This window comes from Dermochelys coriacea, chromosome 2, assembly GCF_009764565.3.
Source record: "Dermochelys coriacea isolate rDerCor1 chromosome 2, rDerCor1.pri.v4, whole genome shotgun sequence".
Taxonomy (NCBI): Eukaryota; Metazoa; Chordata; order Testudines; family Dermochelyidae; genus Dermochelys; species Dermochelys coriacea.
This window is the reverse complement of record NC_050069.1, coordinates 249,539,804-249,559,930: the sequence shown is the minus strand read 5'-3', so window position 1 is coordinate 249,559,930 and position 20,127 is coordinate 249,539,804. Positions and strand designations below refer to the sequence as shown.

Sequence of the window (20,127 nt, the reverse complement as noted above, 5' to 3'; positions counted from 1 at the left end):
TGCAGGAAGCCTTTATATAGGTCAGCACACTGGGGTGTAGATTTTTTTCCTCATAAGCAACCAGAACCTTCAACTGAAAACAGGATTATGCAATAGCATGCAGGGCTTTTTAGAATTTTGCAGTAATTTAGGGAGTGGACTCTTGTGGTTAGTTTTATATCAGCAGTGAGGAAGAATGGCTGTTGCGATGTGTTATGTGGAGAAGTGCAGTAATCTTTGTTTCTGGAGTGCAAAAGGCGCTGTACTTCTCTCCTTTTAATAGGGCTAAAAGTTGAAAAATGTTGCTAAATTTGCCTAGCCGATTTTTTTAACAAGTTAGGAATTTATTCTGGCACTTTTAATAAGCGTTGAGGCCATGTACTATCTGCATTTCAACCGAGAAATGGCATCCTTTTTGGTGGGGGTTGCGGCTAGAGAGACCAATATTGTCTCAAAAACAAGTCAAAACCACCAAATATGAAAACTAAACATAACTCACTTGTTGCAAGATGAAAAGTTTGGTACAAAAGCCAAAGCTATTAAATCTGTTTGGAACAGGAAATCCTTGTGAGTGTGTGATAGTTATCTTAGTAAGTTACTACTCTGTTTCTTATATCTATTGGCATGCCATTTCCTAGACAAATAAGGGACAACATCCCTTCCCTGTGCAGTTTGCAATGTGAGGATCCACACAGGGAGACCTTTCAAGACACATAGAGGAAACTTGGGAGCCAGGAGTAGAGACAAAGGGAGGGAGGCTGGGAAAAGGAGGAATCCTGGCATCTCCTATTTGCTACCTTTCCCTGGACAGCAACACTGGAAATGGCCTGGGGAAAAAGAAGCACTGATGTGACTCTGCCCCTTCCACTGCTGTTGGCACCAGAAGAAGCCAGGAAAGAGGAACCTTCCTCCCAGCAAGTGGCAGAAGATGCAGTTGGAGGGAGGAGAAAGCTTTTGAACCACACCAACACCATGGCTAGCAATGCCAGAAGTGGCAAGTGTACGGGGGAGCCTTGTACCCTATCCATCTGGTTGGCAGCACTGATGGGCAGCACTTCAGAAACGGCAGGAGTCTTGCTGTGCATGCTGCATGAGGTGCAGCTGCATGGCTCGGGGGAGTTTTTATTAAAGGTGCCATTTTCTCTCCCATGCACACACACGTTTTTCTTCCCTGCAAACACAAGAGTAAATGGATTTACACATGCAGGACCAAGAATTGGCTGTTCTTGACTCCCCTTTGTGCTGCTCCAGCTGTGCAAAGGGGAATTAAAGCTCAATGTTTAATGTAACAGCTGTGGATTCCCTCTGAGGTTGCTCTACTTACACTAGGGCCAGTTTGGCATCCAGCAGCCCCCAGGATCAGAAGGACAGAAAGATGTCAAAAAAGCACCTGAGTGCCCCTCCTCAGTTGTGCTGAGTGCTTTTCTGGCACATGTGAGCATGTAGCCCATAACATGTATGTGTTATATTTTTAGACTATTAAAGAGCAGCTGAAGCATCACAGGTTTCAGAGTAGCAGCTGTATTAGTCTGTATCCATAAAAAGAAAAGGAGTACTTGTGGCACCTTAGAGACTAACAAATTTGTTAGTCTCTAAGATGCCACAAGTTCTCCTTTCCTTTTTATGAAGCATCCGTAAACTTTAAAAATCATTCTACTCCTTTGAATTATTCCCTGGGTCAGGAAGGAAGTGATTTTCTTCCCTAAATTTTACATAAAATTCCATAATGGACAGGCCACTTGCCCAGCCACTCAAATATTCTATCTCTCAGAGCATCTACAGTAGATGCTTTGGAGAGAAGTAAAAAATGTGTAATAGTCTTGCCATTACTCAGTACCACACTAGGAAGCGAGATTTTTTCCTGACCCCAGCTGGCAATCAGTTTATCAGCTGAAGCATAACAATTAATAGTCCTTGTAATTCTCTTCATAGCTAGTATAACTGCAGATGTTACTATTTTCTCATGTGTCTGATCTGGTTTTGGATTTTACTCAGCTATTTTTCAATAATTATTACCCCATGGCATTACGTTCCAGAGGTTAATCTTATGTTTCTTTTATAACCTTATTGCTTTTTATTTCAAATGTCCTCTTCTTTTGAGAAACACAGTAAATGCAAGCTTTTTGTTGACCTTTGTCAATCTTAGTTTACACCCCCTCTTTCATATTTCCTGCTCCTCTTCTGGATTCAGAATGAAATAAGTTCTGTTTTTCCTTCTAAGGAAGATGACCCCTCTATCCTCCAACTTTCTTCCCTCTAAATGTTCTAGGGTGAGACTGTCAATAGTACAATTGGGAATTGGTCTAACTGCACTTTGTAAATCTCCCCTTGTCTGCTTTTCTGTAAGTCTTTTGCATTTTGCCATGTCTTCTTTTAAATTAAAAAAGGTCATAAACTAAAGACAGAATGAGAAATAATATGACTTAGCTTTATTTAGAAATATTAAATGCCCTGGCCACCAGCCATTTTTAGATTCTAGTCAACCAAGCCCCTTCAGCAGTTCCACTTATATTTGATTATATCCATTAATAATGCCCCCTACACAGCCCACAATGAGTTCACCCATTCCACTTCCTCTCTTGGCTCCTAGAGAGTTCTATAACATGCTTCGTATTTCCTAATAAGTATAACAAGAACCGTAATGTTCTCATCATCTTAGGATGATTTTCATTCATATATTTTCAGTATCAAAGACTTTCAAATATATGTTATGATCATAAAAATGCTTCAGAGCAAAATCAAAGCACAAGAAGTGAAAATCTTGAAAAAGGTCAATGGATTTTTTTTCTTTTTCTTCCCTGGGAAAAAACAAAATAATTTTTTTTTTCACAATCCTTGCATGTTAGGTAGCCAAAGTTATAGTATACCTTAATGATATGGCTGTGCAATTCGTTGCATGTATATTGTCCTTACAGACACTTTTTAAAAATGGAGATACTAAGTATAAAATTTCAAGATAAGGATGAGAAATCAGGAACTCATTGTAATCTTAATATATATTTGCTATTACATGTACAGTGCAGGATACACAATGTGGCTGAGTTAACACTGGATTTGAAATCTGGTCTCTCTGATTATCCTGTCAGATAAATGCATACGGGTCTCATTCACTTCAGTGGGAGTTATGTGCATGCCTGGTCAAAAAGGCACTGCTGGCTGGGCCGTTAAATGTCTGGTCGGCGGCGCAGCAGGGCTAAGGCAGGCTCCCTGCCTGCACTTGCTCCGCGCAGCTCCCGGAAGTGGCGACATGTTCGTGTGGCCCCTAGGCACAGGGAGGCTCTGCACACTGGCTCTGCTCCAAGCGCCAGTTCCACAACTCCCATTGGCTGGGAACCACAGTCAATGTGAGCTGCGGGGTCAGTGTCTGTGGGCGCGGGCAGCATGCACCGTGCAGAGCTGCCTGGCTGCATTTTTGCCTAGGGGCTGGACATGCTAGACACTTCTGGGAACCTGCCTTAGCCCCGCTGTGCCACCGACCGGGAGCTGCTTGAGGTAAGCGCTGCCCAGCTGAAACCCACACACTCCAACCCCTCCTGCACCCCAACTCCCTGCCCCAGCACTGAGCTCCCTCCCACATCCAAACTCCCTCCCAGACCTCACACCCCGAAACCCCTGCCCCAGCACTGAGCTCCCTCCAGCACTCCAAACCCCTCAGCCCCAGCCCAGAGCCCCTTCCTCATCCCCAGACGCACCCCAGAGCCCATACCCCCAGCCGGAGCTCGCACCCGCCCACACACCACAACCCCAGCCTGGAGCCCCCTCCCACACCCTAAACCCCTCATTTCTGGCCCCTTCCTGGAGCCCACATCCCCAGCTGGAGCCCTCACCCTCTCCTGCATCCCAACCACCTGCCCCAGCCCAGTGAAAGTAAGTGAGGGTAGGGGAGAGCGGGAGGGGGTCTGAGAGTGAGTGGGGGCATGGCGTGGCATGGATGTTTATATTTGTGCAATTAGAAAATTGGCCACCCTATCACAAGTTACAGAATTATCAGGTCCCTTTAATTTTAGAATTTTGGAATTTTTATGCCTGAATACTCATCTTTAACATTGTCCTGATATTATGGTAATTTTTTGCATTTTATATATTCTTTTAGAGATGCTAAAGATTTTAGAGATGCTTGTCTCCCATTTATAAGTATTCTAGTTATGTATCACTGAGTTCATTTTTAGGATACTGAGCTCAAAAATAAATTATGTATCTGTTAGTAGCAGCCATCAATCAGTTATTTCTCATTCAGTAAGTGGTGGCACTGGAAGAAAGTTATTTAGTGGTCAATATGCATCATTAATCTTTTTGAGAAGGGGATTCTGTTCTGTAGGCGATTTACAGATTATCTGTACCTCATTGCCTGCAGCTTTTGGAAAAATTGTAAACAAAGCCAGCTGCTTGTTATGTTACTGCTCATGGTTGGTTAGATGAGCAAATGGCATCGCAAGTGCTCTGTTTCTGTTGGTTTTAGTGTATAGTGGAAAATATCTTGTTCCAATTATTTTTTTAGTCTACTATCTTTCAAAATATGCTTTTACTTTCTAAACAGAGAGTTGGGATTTTAAAATCCATATTAGTGACAGAAATGTACAAGAAGGACAAGGAGAAACTGTGTTTTCATATTAACTTTGGATAAAATTCACCCTACTGCTGCAGGCTTTCAATAATGCTCTGTGCTCCACTCAAGCACCATTAAAGCCGCTGTGTTAAAGGCTTAAAATAATGCAAGGGGCCCATACAGACCCCAGGCCAGAGTGAATTTTACCCTTTTCAGGTAGATAGGAGACCAGTGAGGTTGATTATGAGCCAATTGATTTTTCATGAGCAGTTTGAGACGGCTAATTCCATCTATTTCCTGTTGGTTTAGTCATTTCACTACTCAATTTCATGTTTCTTTGGAATCTTTAATGTAAAAGAACCTGCCAACGAAACTTGTATTAGAAACACAGTTTATGGTCTATGGAGCTGTCTGAACACAAAACATACTGCAATATACAAATTGGGTTGCTATAGATTCATAACATTTCTCTGATAAAATTATTTTATGCAAGATAATCATGTAATCCATTTCATAATTCATGATATTTTTTTCTTTTTTTATCAGCTGCAGCTAAACAAGCAAACAGGTCATGGCACGCTTAACGAAAAGACGACAGGCAGATACAAAAGCTATCCAGCATCTTTGGGCAGCTATTGAAATAATCCGGAACCAGAAGCAAATTGCTAATATTGATCGTATTACAAAGTAAGTTGCATTTTATAATAAAAGATGATAAGGGGCAAAGAGAGAATGTTAGTTATGTAAGCCTTGAAAAAAACACAATAGTCAACCTTGTTAGAGCTTGTGAAATGATTACATTCAGTATTGTTTTATTAATTGTTAAATTAACAAAAAATGTTGAAAACTGAGTCTCTTTAAGTCCAATACTGAGGTATTAAATCTGACGAAGGGCCTATTCAATATTTGTTCACTTCATCATAAATTCATAGACAAAATAGAAGCAACATTGGTAGACTTCTGCGTATTCATTAGTCTGTGATCAGAGGGGAAATACTAGCTATAGAAAGTGAAGCAGAAAATGAGAATAAAAATATTTGTAAATAGTCTTATAAAAGCTGAATTATTTTGGAACTGAGAGGATAACCTTTTTATTTAAAAAAGCCCCTGACCTCACTGAGATTATATTACCATATAGGAACCAAATTATGTGGGCCACATCCACACAATATGTACCTGTTTGGCCTTGAGGAAGTCACATGGGCAGCAGCTGTGTGATTGGGCCGCAAGTGAGCCGCTGGTTGAGAACCACTGAACTAGAATGTTGTTTGCTGCTAATGTTACTATTATGTATTTTGTGGTAGCACCCAAAATGTATTAGATCTCTGCCCTGTAGAGTTTATAATTTGGGGGGCGAACAAAACCCCACAACATTAATATAATATTAATTTTGAATAAGATGGGCCAATCAGTGCAATCAAAGATTGGGGTTTTGTGTGCCCTGGTTTCGCTCTATTACCGGAATTTTTAGACCTACACATACACAGCATATACTGAAAAGATATCTATATGAATAACTTTTAAAAGGTGCATAACTTGAATAAACTATAATTCTAAAATCTAAAAAGGGCATATCTGGAGTTTTAAGGGACCACCTGAATGTGACTTCATTGAAATTAACTAACAGAGGGAAGAGTTTTAAACAGTACAGGTAAGATAAGTGAAAACAAACTACAGGTTGGTGATCTGTTTAATTGACATGGTTTGGAAGTTCTGTGTAGGCGTTGGAAAGCATCTCTAGGGTTATAAAGCCAGTGAATGTAGTAAACAACAAATAACATGAAAGCAAACAGATGAAATCCTGAGGGAGTGATAGTACTGTGCCTAGTTCCTATAAGTTTTAACAGAGAAATGCATCATTAAAATAAGAAGCACCTACTGAGACATGAAAATTCTACCAAACGAGCCAGGTTAGCCTGATGGAGAAGACCATATACATGGGGAATTTGACTTTTCCAGCTCATTTCAATCGGAGAGTCTCAGGGTTTTACAAGCATTACTTAATCAAGCCTCAGAACATCTCTAATACACAAGTAGTATCACTATACACATTTAGAGAGATGTCAAGTGACTTACACCAGGCCACATAGTAACTCAGTGACAAGGTCGGGAATATAACCAAATACTCTATATGTTTATGAAGTGCAAACTGGCTTCCATTCAGCACAAGATGACTTGTCAGAAATATGAGATGCTGAATTAGAGAAGTCATGAGGGTGCTATCTAGATACACACCATGCCAAATTATTGATGTGGAGGAAGTATGATGGAAACATTTGGCCAAAAGGAATGGAAACCAGTCAGGGGCCATTTAGTGTAGAAACCAGCAATAGAGATTCTGCTGTTAACAAACTGGAGGATGGTCAGGCTAAAAAGAAACGAGGTACAGTTGGTAACCCGCTCAGTGAGCACAAGAAAGCCACTGAAGGTGAGTCATCAGAAAAGAAGAAGAAGAGTCAAGCAATCTTAATAGCTTAATGGAGAAGACCATGGCCTGGGCTTTTTTGTAATCCAGAAAGAGTATGGATGGTGTGTTGCCTATTGGTGCCAAGGTAAAGATGTGTCAAAGGTAAAGGGTTGTGTGAAAAAGTTTGCGAATGTTAAAATATCAGTCCAGATGAGTATTGGCGACACAAGACTGAAGAGAAATTTGTCCTCAATTCTATCAACTTTATAGTCTTGAGAAGAGAACTCAAAACAGGACACACACACACACAGATAAATGTCTTAAAGATCCTTCCAGTGCAAAGTGCTAGTGAAGGAAGAAGAAAAGTGATGCTGGAGACTAATGAGATGAATGACAAAGTATGTTCTATAGACATGAATCCCAAAGCCTTATGAAATATTAGAATGCTCTCTCTGTGATGAGAACTGAATGGCTTAGGTGATAACAGCTTCCTGGGTTCAAGGCTCATTTACTCAAGTAAAATAATAGTGGAGCTGTTGCTTAATAAGTGTACACTGGTGTCTGTGCGCAAATGCAAATGTGGCTAATAAGCAAAGTAAGTTACAAGTGATGCTAAGTGATGGATAATATGACTTGGTGTGCACAACTAGAACTTGGGGGGGATGATTCTCACAAGTAGGATGTTAACACTGTTGACAATGTTAACTATGGGATTTGTTAGAGGGGTGACTTTGCACATCACAAATATTTACAAGACTAGACAATACAATAATTGAGAGTCACAGTGATGTGAAATATTCTTGGAAAAGGACACAGAAAATAAAGGATCAGTTTATGTGAATATCTGTTACTCTCAAAACAGTGTACTCAGTCATACATTGGTTGAGAAATATGGACCAAGAAAAAGTTCCTAAGTTAGAAAGAGGACATACTCATTGTAACAGGGGGGGCACTCACTTCAAGTGCCTCCTAGCAGCTGGGTATGGTACTTCAATCTTTTCCCCACTCCTGGCCCCCATCCTTGCTGGGCAGGTCTCCAGTAGCTCAAGGCATACAGTCAAAAATGGATTCCTTCCAGGGGAGCAAATGTCCAACAGAACTATCTCCCATCTTAAGTAAGTGCAGCCACTCAAGCTACGAAGAGAAGAGTTCTAGAACTGAGCTTGTCAGGCCCTACAGCTCCTTTTATCTGAGCCTGCTGAACTCTGATTGGCTGCTTCCATGAGGCCCCATCTAGGCAAGCCTGGAGGACCCACCTCCACTGCTCCTTCCTGCAGCAGGGCATAATAGGACTGTAGAGCCTTCAGCAGGAGGCCATGAAGAGCCAGGTATACCCCATTACACTCATGATCTGGAATGTGGAGACACCATCCTGAATCTACTTTTTACCAACAGAGAGGAATTGATTGAGAATATGAAAAGGGGGCTCAATGTTAATTATAATGAGCTACACTAATTCAAAAGTGGATTCATGGAAAACAGCAATATAAATGGTACTGGATCTTAGAAAATACATTTTGGGGAATTAAGAAACCATCTCACATGAAAGTATGAAAATCCATGAATGTGGAAAAAACTGGCATACTAGCAGACATCATAATTAAGATGTAAGAGATTACAATTCCACTGAAATATAAAATATAGAAAGCAAGAAAAAGTCAGTGTGGTTTTATAAGGAATTCGTCAAATATCTGAAGATGAAAGAATTGGAAGTTGGAACATGAGAGAACCAAAGGAGAATCTACAGAACTAGCCAAGACTTGCAAGGAAAATGCGGTGGGAGGAGGAGAGGGAAGGAAAGGACTTTTTAATATGTATTGGGAAACTCTATAGAGAAAAGAGGCCCATTAATTAATGGACTAAATCAAGTATGATTCCGTTGAACTGCTCTTTAAAATTGATGAGGAAAAATAAAGAAAAAGAAAATGTACAATTAGAAAGTAATTGAAAACTGTCATTTATTGCTGTAAAATGGAGGAAAAGAATCACTTGGAAAATATGCATACACAAATCAGGGCCTTTAGGGAATTAGCTAATTAACTTACTGAACTTCTGGCCATTCTTTTTGAAAAGTCATTGATAACTGGAGGAGGTATCAGGAAACAAAAACCTAAATTCAACTTCAAATGGGAGGAAAATTCAGGGATAAAATATGTTAGTAATTAGAGTGCAATATAAATACTTAAATAACAGAAAAGCAAAGTGTGAACAGCATGCGTCTGTAAGGGACAATATCATAGAATCATAGAAGATTAGGGTTGGAAGAGACCTCAGGAGGTCCTCTAGTCCAATCCCCTGCTCAAAGCAGGACTAACAGCAAATAAATCATGCCAGCCAAGGCTTTGTCAAGCCGCGCCTTAAAAACCTCTAAGGATGGTGATTCTACCACCTCCCAAGCTTGTCTATCATGATAGACAATCTTGATGGCTTGTTAAAAATATATAAATTTTAAAAAATCAGAAGATGAAGGGAATTCAATAGCTGTTCTGTTTACGTTTTAATAAAGCATGTAGTGATTTAACAAGGAACTGTAGCTTATTTGGATATTTAATTCAAATTCATTGGATATAAGCACAGTACCATGGATTGAAATTAGCTAAAAGTCTGTGAGCAAAGGGTAACAATAAATAGCAATGTACCAAGTTCTGGGGAATTAGTAATAAGGATTGTACAGTAGTCACCTTTTTAAAATAGTGTTAAAAAACATGAAAGAATGGATGTCACATCTCATCTGTATATACAGTTCAGTGCGTTGGGGTTTTGGTTAGACTGTTTTCCTTAAGGATAATAAAACTTTTATTTAAATGTAAAATATAACAATTGGAGCAGATCCTCAGCTGGTTTAAATTGTCAGAGGCCCCTTGACTTCAGCTGAGCTACGACATCTTACACAAGTTGAGGATTTGGTGCTTGATATTTTGTAATATTTTGTATGGGTTTGTTCCCATGGTGCTTTAGTCCATAACAGGGGGTGTGTGTATAAATTTTAGTGTGCAGTTTTTGTGTCACACAGTAGTTTGCCCATGTGGACCCTGCTGGCATGCATTAAAAGTTCCCTAGTGTGCATTAACATAGTACGGTTTGAAATGGAACTACATAAATATGCACTTTTAGTGCATGCCAGCAGAGTTCTCATGGAACAGTTAGTGCACAACACTCTAGTGCTTAATAAAATTCACACCCCTCTGTTATGGACTAAATTATCACATAGACAAGTGCTAACTTGTGAAAATTATAAATGTTAATAGGAATGGACTGGAAGTCCTACACTGACATATTATTTCATAAATATCACTTTGTTATCCAAAAATATGTCCTGTCTAGTCCTAACATTAGGATAGTTTGACCCTAATCTGTCAGCTATATAGATGAGTATCACTGGGATTGATGATGCTCTAAACAGTAGCTGAGAACGGCTTCTGTCATGATAACAGAGCTTTGACTTATTGTCCACATTTGTACGTGCAGCAAGAATGATATTTGTGCTTTTCCTTCCTCAGTTTTTTCTCACTCCTTTAGCTTCCATCAGTTTTGGAATTGGGGTAACCTGAAAAAAGGAATTACAGTGGGTTACAATGCACTAGGCTTTCACGTCTGGAGATCGCAGTTCAGGTACTAACTAAAATCATAAGCGAAAATAAGTTTGGCCCCATCTTAGTCCCTACATGTGTACATTTCAAAACCACCACATAATTTGGCAGCATTGGCATTCCTTACTGAAGAGAAATCTAGGACTGGAACAGTAAACAGGTTTGAGATTCATTGGCAAAGCAGTTGGGGTTGTTGCATAGGATCTGCTTGTATTATATTTGTCTCGAGCTAGTGCTTTTATTCCCTCATTGTCATTAGCCCTAAATTCACTCATACTTTAGGGAAAATATCAGCTCTCCTTGATAAAATTGGATGTTTGTGAATTTATACTTAGATTTAAATTTACATTAAACGATACAAATAATATTTGTACATTTCTTAACTTTGAGGTGGGAGAATTATTGTTTCAGAAGTCTTACAAAATAATCCTGAGATGGTTTTAACACAGAATGATGTATATGGGAATAGTTAGATGTCTACTTGAGAGAAAAGAAAAAAATCATGCATATTTAAATCACTAGAATGAAATATTGATTCTCATAGACACACAGCTGGTTGAGAAATACTTCTGTGCAGACACGTGTTCTTTCTAGATTTTCTAAGGTCTTTTGCAGCACCTTCTTTATATTTCCCTCACAATTAATTGGGCTCATAAGACTTAATCAAGTGTTTTTCTCTGTTTCTCTCAAGCTATTGTGAATCCGGACTAGCAATTTATGGTTATTTATTAATCTCTTATGGTTCCTACATTTACAGAATTCAGAGAGTCAGTTATGCATCCAGTTATATTTAGTAAAATGTATGATATCAGAAGAGGTAGTTCTAGTGTTTCTCTAAGATTTGATTTTGTAACCAATACTTGTTCTAGTTTCAAAATTAGTATCGTCAAGATTTATGTGAAGAACTTCATTTCATATCAAATCTAAACAGAAAATATATCTTTTTCTCCCTTGCCTATAACTCTGTGTTTCTCTTTCCCTCTACTACTATGTATGATTTACCTTGGTAATTCTATTATCTCTCTCAGTAAAGTGTTGTGGGATGCAATTGGTATAAAAGATACTGTACAGAATAAAGTTGTATTACATTATATTAGATAATTATTGTTATAAACAATGTTTTTCAAATAACCTGTGGTATGAATTACTTTTCATATTCAGTAGCATTGGTGAGAAAGTACTTTGCCAACATTTGGGATCTAGAAAAATACTTTTTTTGTGTAAATAAGTATGAAGTCCTTTAAAAAAATAGTTCTTTTGCACTATCATTTTCAAATTTAGGTGGCCTAAAGTTAGATACCTAATTTCATATTCATATACTTAAATATAAATGACTATCAGAAATGCTGAGCACCCGCAGCTCCAGTTGACTTCATTGAAATCTGTGGGTGGTGAGCACATTTGAGATTTAGGCAACTTGTATTAATACAATTATTATAAAGTTCACTAAATGCATCTTGAGTAGTGAGGTGTACTATTCAGTATAAGGTTGGTTGAATCTGGCCTGTTACAAATACTGATATTTCAAGAACATACACTTTGAAGCTTTACCCTAACAATTGATTTTATTTACAGTGACCTGCAAAGCTAAATATAATTAAATCCTCAATTTCATCAGTATTAAGATATATACATTTCATAAATTGCATGCAGCATAGATACAAGCTCTGTAGACCTCTGCACTATTATTTGTCTGTTTGAACTATTAAACTAGCTCTAATGTTAGTGTTCTGGCTCCAAACGTTTTCACCAGTACAATTGATTGTTATAAAGCTATCTTGTTCATTATGCTGACCTCTAATTATGTAAACAGTAATAGGTTTAACATACACTGCTGCATCACTTATAGTTCTGTAACTTAGTTGCCAGTGGTGCAAACTGATGAATAGTCACTCATCAGTCAGATGTGTGAAAACTAGTGAGAGCACAGAACACTGGCACACTCCTGAGTCAGCTCCTTCCTGCCTTGTCTCTGAATAGATTCACTTTACTTCCTACTTCTGAAGAATTAAGCCGGAACAAAGCAGACTGCTCGTTCTACTGGCAGGATCACATGCTGCTTATTCTTTTTAGCTGAACCCTCTTTGAGGGTCTTCTTTTACTTGGGCTGTGTGTGCACTTGGGCCTATATTTATTTATTTATTTTATTTTTTTACAATACCTCAGTTTTTTTTTTTTTTTTTTTTTTTGTTTTTTTAAATTTCCCTTAGCTTGGAAAGCTAGCCATGGAGCCAGCAAAAAAAGACCTGCACTCTTCACTGGCAGCAGCACCTTCAAGGTCTCTCTCAATGAATCTTTCTTCCCAATCTGTATTTATTCTGAGACCATACAGAGAGGCAGTTATTGCTCCCATGGCTGCAGCTGAATCACCCATAGACCTCTATGGTGTTTAACCACACCTCCTCGTCCACTCAGGGGAATATTCGGGGAAGGAAACTTGGGGGGCGTATGATATCTGAAGACTCTTAGGGGGATGCATCGGATGAAGCCCCTCACGATGGAAATCATAGGGAAGTACAAGGAAGAAGACATGATAAGCCCAGCTCATGTGTGCCTACATTGGATTTCTGCAGAAGCTAGACTAAGTCATACTCAGACCCTCCCCTGACCTTCAAAAATAATAAAAAATCTGGGCATTTCTTTTCCTTGTCGCCGTGGGCCTGCATCCTGCAGCAGCTGCCAGTAGAACTTCCAGACTGTTGGTTGGAGCAGGCCACACACTGTTCTCCTTGTTTTTATGGTCCATGTTTCAAAATACTGGGATGTTCAAATGTAGATATGACTTTAGTGCTTGAACCAGGACCTCAAGACTCCCCCCAGAGTATCTCTCCAGAACTATCTGATTAGGCAAGTCGTCAGCTTCCAAAATGTCATTCCTTCCTGAGAAAACGTTCAGAGAGTCAGGACTTGTGCCAGTTCGTTTTCCCCCAGCTGGGAGAATTTTGAATCAGTGGAGTTATATTCCAGTGATAACCAAAGACTATTTTTAACCAGACAAGGACTTAGCATCATAGGGCTATAATGTTCAGATGGACTGACTCAAATGTCACACAAGAACAGGCATAACCAGTATCAGATACTAAGTCAAAGGCAGGACAACGTACTTCATTGTGCAAAAAATAGCCAGTTCTAGGGCTTCTGTTTATATCTCGAGAAGTAGGAAGTCACGTCTTGGAGGAAGGTAACTGATCACTGAGTTTCTGAGCAGGAACACTAGACAACAAAACAGGTGAAATAGTCAAAGGCATCAGTGCCCTAGAGTTTCAAACGGTGAAAATGGCTCTGGTAATCTTACATCAGTTTTGTTTTCATTATCATATTTTCCTTTATATTGAAAACATAGCAGTAGTTGCCTAAGTCAACTGATTATAATGCTCAAAGAGTAAAATAGGTACAGGAGGCCCTACAACAATTCTTTTCCCCTCAGCACTCCACAAATACTGAAATAGCCGAATCCAGCAGCCTATTGACTCAGCCAAAATGCATCCCAGCGAATGGATTCTAAGGGAAAAGGCTTGCCCCTTCCATCTCTGATCTAGAGATTTGGTCCTGGCAATCAGAGATGTATTTTGGTCAGGAAAACCCAGAAAACAACAAACTTATGTTGTGTAGTCAAGACCCAAGGACAGTAGCACAGGGCAACATCTCCAGTTAATGGAGTTTCATCCTAGTATGTGTATTCCCCTACATCACCCTCTCTACCAACCTGAGGTTCCTTTGCAAGACAAAGCACACCTGCTCAACTGGCCATGTAGAGTGTAGTTTTGTGGATTTGTAACTGGTGACTTTAGGATCACCAGTCCTTCTAACCTTTTTCTCCTGTCTTGTGTCACAAAAGACCTTCACCTCTCCCAGATCAACCAGTCTCTCATTGTGGCTGCTGACCAAGTGATGTTCTAGGAGCTTGGTCTTTTACACCAGGTTGTCTACATCTTGCTGTTGCCCAGAAGAAAAGAGGCCGTGGGCAGTTTTCTCTACATCAAGCTGAGATGCGGTGAGCAGGCTAAGAATGTTTCTTTCCCTTTATTCTGAGCTTTTTCAAGGGATGATGTGATACAGGCCTGGCCTGCCAGGGCGCAGGTACTGACATCATGTGCTCTGTGCTTCTCCCTTGGTGTCTTGGTTTTCTGAAGCTGCTGTCTGTTTCTCCCCAGGCCAGTTCTGCTTTCCCACACTGGAGCCAAAATTAGTGTTGGGCTCACACAATTTACTTCCTTTGAGCTTTTCAACTCTGTCATCCTTCCCCTAACATCCTGGAAGGCGGTGGTCCTTTGGAAGGAATCTCCTGGCCTGTGAAATAGTGAAGCTGGCTGCTCTCTCACTGGTCTTTCCTTGTATTTCTCTAATAAAGTAGACTAATTTTTAAGGCCATAACTGATCATCTAGTCTGACCTCATGCATAACATAGGCCATAGGACTGCCCTGCATTAATTCCTGCTTCAAACCCAATAGCTGTGGGCCTTACCCTAATCTCCTTCCCATAAGAACAGCCATAATGGTTCGTCTAATCCAGTATCCTGTCTTCCAACAGTGGCCAATGCCAGATGCTTCAGAGGGAATGAACAGAATAGGGAAATTATCAAGTGATCCATTCACTGTCATCGAGTCCTACCATCTGGCAGTCACAGGCTTAGGGACACGCAGAGCATGGGGTTGCATCCCTGACCACCTTGGCTAATAACTATTGATGGACTTATCCTCCATGAGCTTATTTAATTTTTTTTAATCCAGTTATAGTTTTTGCCTTCACAGCTTCGCCGCGTAATAAGTTCCACAGGTTAACTGTGTGTTGCGTAAAGTACTTACTTATGTACTTCCAGCTCAATGTGCAGTGGCAGTCAAAAAAGCTAACAGAATGTTGGGAATCATTAGGAAAGGGATAGATAATAAGACAGAAAATATCATATTGTGTCTATATAAATCCATGGTATGCCCACATCTTGAATACTGCGTGCAGATATGTTCGCCCTATCTCAAAAAATATTGGAATTGGAAATGGTATAGAAAAGGGCAACAAAATGATTAGGGGTATGGAACAGCTTCCATATGAGGAGAGATTAATAAAAGTTGGACTTTTCAGCTTGGAAAAGAGATGAGTACGGGGTATATGATAGAGGTCTATAAAATCATGACTGGTGTGGAGAAGGTAAATAAGGAAGTGTTATTTACTCCTCATAACACATAATTATTAGGCAGCAGGTTTAAAACAAACAAAGGGAAGTATTTCTTCACACAATGCACAGTCACCCTATGGAACTCTTTGACAGAGGATATTATGAAGGCCAAGACTATAACAGGGTCCAAAAATAACAAGATAAGTTCATGGAGGATAGGTCCATCAATGGCTATTATCCAGGATGGGCAGGAATGCAAAACCATGCTCTGAAGTGTCTCTAGCTTCTGTTTGCCAGAAGCTGGGAATGCGTGATGGGTGGATCACTTGATGATTACCTATTCTGTTCATTCCCTCTGAAGCATCTGGCATTGGCCACTGTCGGAAGACAGGATACTGGACTAGATGGACCATTATTTGACCCAGTATGGCTGTTCTTATGTTTGTTTTAAAACTTCTGTCTATTAATTTCATTGGGTGATCCCTGGTTCTTATGTTATGTGAAGGGGTGGGTAACAGTTCTCTGTTCACTTTCTCACACCATTCATGATTTTATCATATCCCCCCTTAGTCATCTCTTTTCCAAGTTGAATAGTCCAGTCTTTTTAATCTTTCCTCATATGGAAGCTGTTCCATACCGTTAATCATTTTTGTTGCTCTTCTTTGTACCCTTTCCTTTATCTGTGAAGCTGCGCCATTGCCCAGAGTGCTAGAGTGCAGATAGAGAAGCTATGCTTTTCTTTGGTATGTAGAGGGCTATTAATCATAGAATCATAGAATCATAGAATATCAGGGTTGGAAGGGACCCCAGAAGGTCATCTAGTCCAACCCCCTGCTCAAAGCAGGACCAAGTCCCAGTTAAATCATCCTAGCCAGGGCTTTGTCAAGCCTGACCTTAAAAACCTCTAAGGAAAGAGATTCTACCACCTCCCTAGGTAACGCATTCCAGTGTTTCACCACCCTCTTAGTGAAAAAGTTTTTCCTAATATCCAATCTAAACCTCCCCCATTGCAACTTGAGACCATTACTCCTCGTTCTGTCATCTGCTACCATTGAGAACAGTCTAGAGCCATCCTCTTTGAAACCCCCTTTCAGGTAGTAATATTTACCTCCACCATTCCATTGAATATGGAAAATCGCAAAACTCCATCATCCTAGTTGAAGATCCTGAAAAGGGTTCAATGGCCCAATGTTTGCAGAGAACAACAAGGTAGGAGGCCTCCCCTCACTTTGATATAAAGTTAATTTGGCCAGGGCTGTTGTGGACTGCCCCAGGCAGTGAGCGATGGAAGCCTATGGTTTCAGTAAAGTTCCTTTCCAGTTCCATCAGTTTGTTAGTTGAATCTGTCTTTTTTTTGTTGAATTTTTAATGACAGGAGACAGAATTGGGTTGTCTCAATCCTACTACCCTGATGACTCTGTATAGCACTTAGCATGTTGATTTCCTCTCTGTGTTTCTTTGCCTTTTGGTTGGGGATATGTTGCTCAGATGATATCATTCTGCATCTTGCAAAGAAATACAGATATCAGTCTGTATTTCTTGTGTGGTAACTCCTTTCTGACTGTTGACTGAAGGATGATATCAGTCTATACTGATCTTACAACCAAGTCATTGAAAGAAGAATTTCTTGTGTGGTAACTCTTTTCTGTGGTTCACTTCTACTGATGTAGATACCCACCTTGACCTTATCAGATCTGTTTTGGTTCTGTGGGGCTGTTTTTGTTAAGTTCTATTTTGATTTAAGTTACAGCTCAGTTGAATCTCTGAGGCTGTGTCTACACTACCACGGTAAGTCGACCTATGCTATGCAACTCCAACTACGTGAATAATGTAGCTGGAGTCAGTGTAACTTAGTTCGTGTTACTGTGGGGTCTACACCATGGGGGGGTCAATGGGAGAAACTCTCCTGTCGACTTACCTTACTCTTCTTGTTGGGGGTAGAGTACAGGGGTCGACTGAAGAGCGATCTGCTGTTAAATTGGCGGGTGTTCACTAGACCCACTAAATCGACCGCCGGTGGATCAATCTCAGAGCGTCGATCTTGGCTGTAGTGTAGATGTAGCCTGAGAAGAGGGGAGGCATTAATCCTATAGAGGGTGTCAAAACTCTGTCCTTCTATGCGTACTCTGTTTGTTAGTCAGGTACATGACAGAGTGTACCTGATGGGATGATATCACAGAGAAGAATTACCAGATACGAAATTCTACTCTATTGACTTGAGATTTTCTGATTACCAAGATGAGGTTGAGTCAGCTGCAGTTTTAGATTGTGCCCCTCCCATTCCATAATTAGCTCTGAAAGTGGGGGTGGGGGAGGTGTTCTCTGAATATCATTCTAGGAAGTTTCTCCACACGCTAAAGACAATTAACAGCGACAGATCTCCTTTTGTTGAGCTGTCCAGTTCCTGGGCTGAGTTTCCCCAGAAGGCACATTTCTAGGAGTCAGAGTAGTAGCTAGGAGTGCTGATTAAGCAAGCTGAGGGACAAGCAGACTGAACTGGTAGGGAATGGCCTCAAAATGGGATGAATGAGCATATATAATGGAATGACAAGATAGTGCTTCAAAATTTAAGATGATCTCACTTAAACCACATCATCTGGTTTGCTTACTGTGTGCTTGCTTCAGGATCAGAAACCATTTAGAAAATCTGACTGTCACTGCTGATGGCATCTCTGGCTTTGATGAAAATGTAAATCTCCCTAGCATTCTTCATATCAGAACTCATTACTTATACATCAACAATAGAAAGTAATAACAATGATTAAGAAAGCAGATTATCTTTGAATTTATGACCAGGTAATCCTGTTACCTGTGTCTGAAATTTTTTGACTGAAATTATCATTTTGTTGCTATTTCAGATTCTTTTCCTTTGTCAGATTGTCCTTCTCAAAATGTCTTTTATCTTACTATTGATTATGAGTAGGTTTTTCTGAAAACTGCTGTTTGAGATAAGGTATCTTGCTAACCAGAGGAATATAGTACAATTATTGCATTAGTTTACTTCTGCCTGGTGTTATTAGATCGTTTCTCTTACCTTTCTTTACTGTTCTTCTTGGTGTATTTTTAACCATAGCAGCAGAAAGGCATATATCAGTTGTTGAAAGGGAGCTCTTCCAAAATCTAGTATTTCATATCAAACCATGGTGAATTCCAACCTGACAGAATAGGTAAGGTGATGAAGCAAGTTAAGGAAATCTGAAATTTTGGCAGGTGGAAAGGGAAGGTGAAATAGTATCATGAAGTATTTTCCATAACACATAGTGTAAAAAGCACTTCTGTGTTCTGTACAGTTCAACAAAGGTGTGTGATGTGAGCATTACACAGAGAGAACCAGAACATTATTGCCCAATCACAGAAACACACAATGAAGAGATGATACTAAGGGCTAGTCTACACTTAACAGCACTGCAGCGCTTAGTGAAGACACTACCTACACCAGCAGGAGAGATTCTCTTGTCAGTGTAGGTACTCCATCTCCCTGAGAGGCGGGAGTTATGTTGACGTGAGCACTATTCCCGTCGACATAGCACTGTCTATGCTGGGGGTTAAGACAGTAGTTATACCAACATAAGTTGGTAGTGTAGACCAAGCCTAAGGAAAACCCTGTGTTTGAATCTCTCTTTAACAGTCATGAACTCTTTCTGTTACAGAGACAAGAATAAGGTCCTGTTTTTCTCTGATCTTGTTAAATCAATCCCCTTTCCTTCATTACTTTATTTTTCCTAAGGTAAGCTGCATGAAATTGATAATATTGTAGTTGGTGCCTTTGGCTCAGAAAATGTTTTTCCTGTTCTCCTAGCACTGTTTTTATAGTAGACTAAACTTTGTACATACACATGTTGAAACTAGAAGCCCTAAGTCTTGTAAATATTCAGTATTAGACCACCCTAGGAAGAACAAAAATGTCCTTTACGCTTTTGTGAGCATTCAGTTAGTTAGTTTAAAGATCACTACACTCATAAAGCAAAGAAATATATAAGAAAACTCTCTATATAAGAATATATAAATATATAAGAAATTGGTCATTTGTACAAAAATCTGATACCAAGGTAAAATTTCAAATTAGTAATTTATAATATTTCTTCATTTTATATGTAAACGCATAGAAATGCATTGCAAATAAGTATATTTATAGGCACCAGAGTGTTAGTCTTTGATTAACTGATTAATTGTTTTTTATTTTGATAGTTTTAATATTATTTGTGTATATGACTCACTCAGATTGAACATTTGAAAGGCCTTTGAAATGCCGAGCTATAAATCAGTGCAAATTAGTAGAAGAAAAATTTAAAAACTGTCTGAAAAAAGTGATATTAAGTCTAATCAATTTTGCATTGTAACTTTGCACAAAATTATGGTGGATTAAATTTATATTAATGTCTGGATTAAAGAGTGAGGCAATATTCAACATACTAATGAAGATTCTTAACATCTGGACTCACAGAGACACATAAGACTATGAGAGAAGGGAGTAATTAAGCTGAACTCTCA

The 20,127-nt window shown here is 39.5% G+C and overlaps 1 protein-coding gene across 40 annotated transcripts in view; it reads left to right on the top strand.

Annotated features, from left to right (window-relative positions):
* The window catches only part of ZMYND11 (zinc finger MYND-type containing 11), a 160,593-nt gene that overhangs the window by 75,382 nt on the left and 65,084 nt on the right, over positions 1 to 20,127 (top strand). For 24 of the 40 annotated variants that reach the window (XM_038390178.2, XM_043509612.1, XM_043509632.1 and 21 more), the window contains one exon: positions 5,072 to 5,212. In XM_038390178.2, coding sequence (XP_038246106.1) covers positions 5,097 to 5,212 — 116 coding nt within the window. In that variant the 5' untranslated portion in view covers positions 5,072 to 5,096. Of the gene's footprint in view, positions 1 to 5,071; positions 5,213 to 10,451; positions 10,545 to 19,286; positions 19,364 to 20,127 lie in introns of those variants that run through there. The other 16 variants (XM_043509599.1, XM_043509611.1, XM_043509604.1 and 13 more) reach the window with 2 other exon arrangements.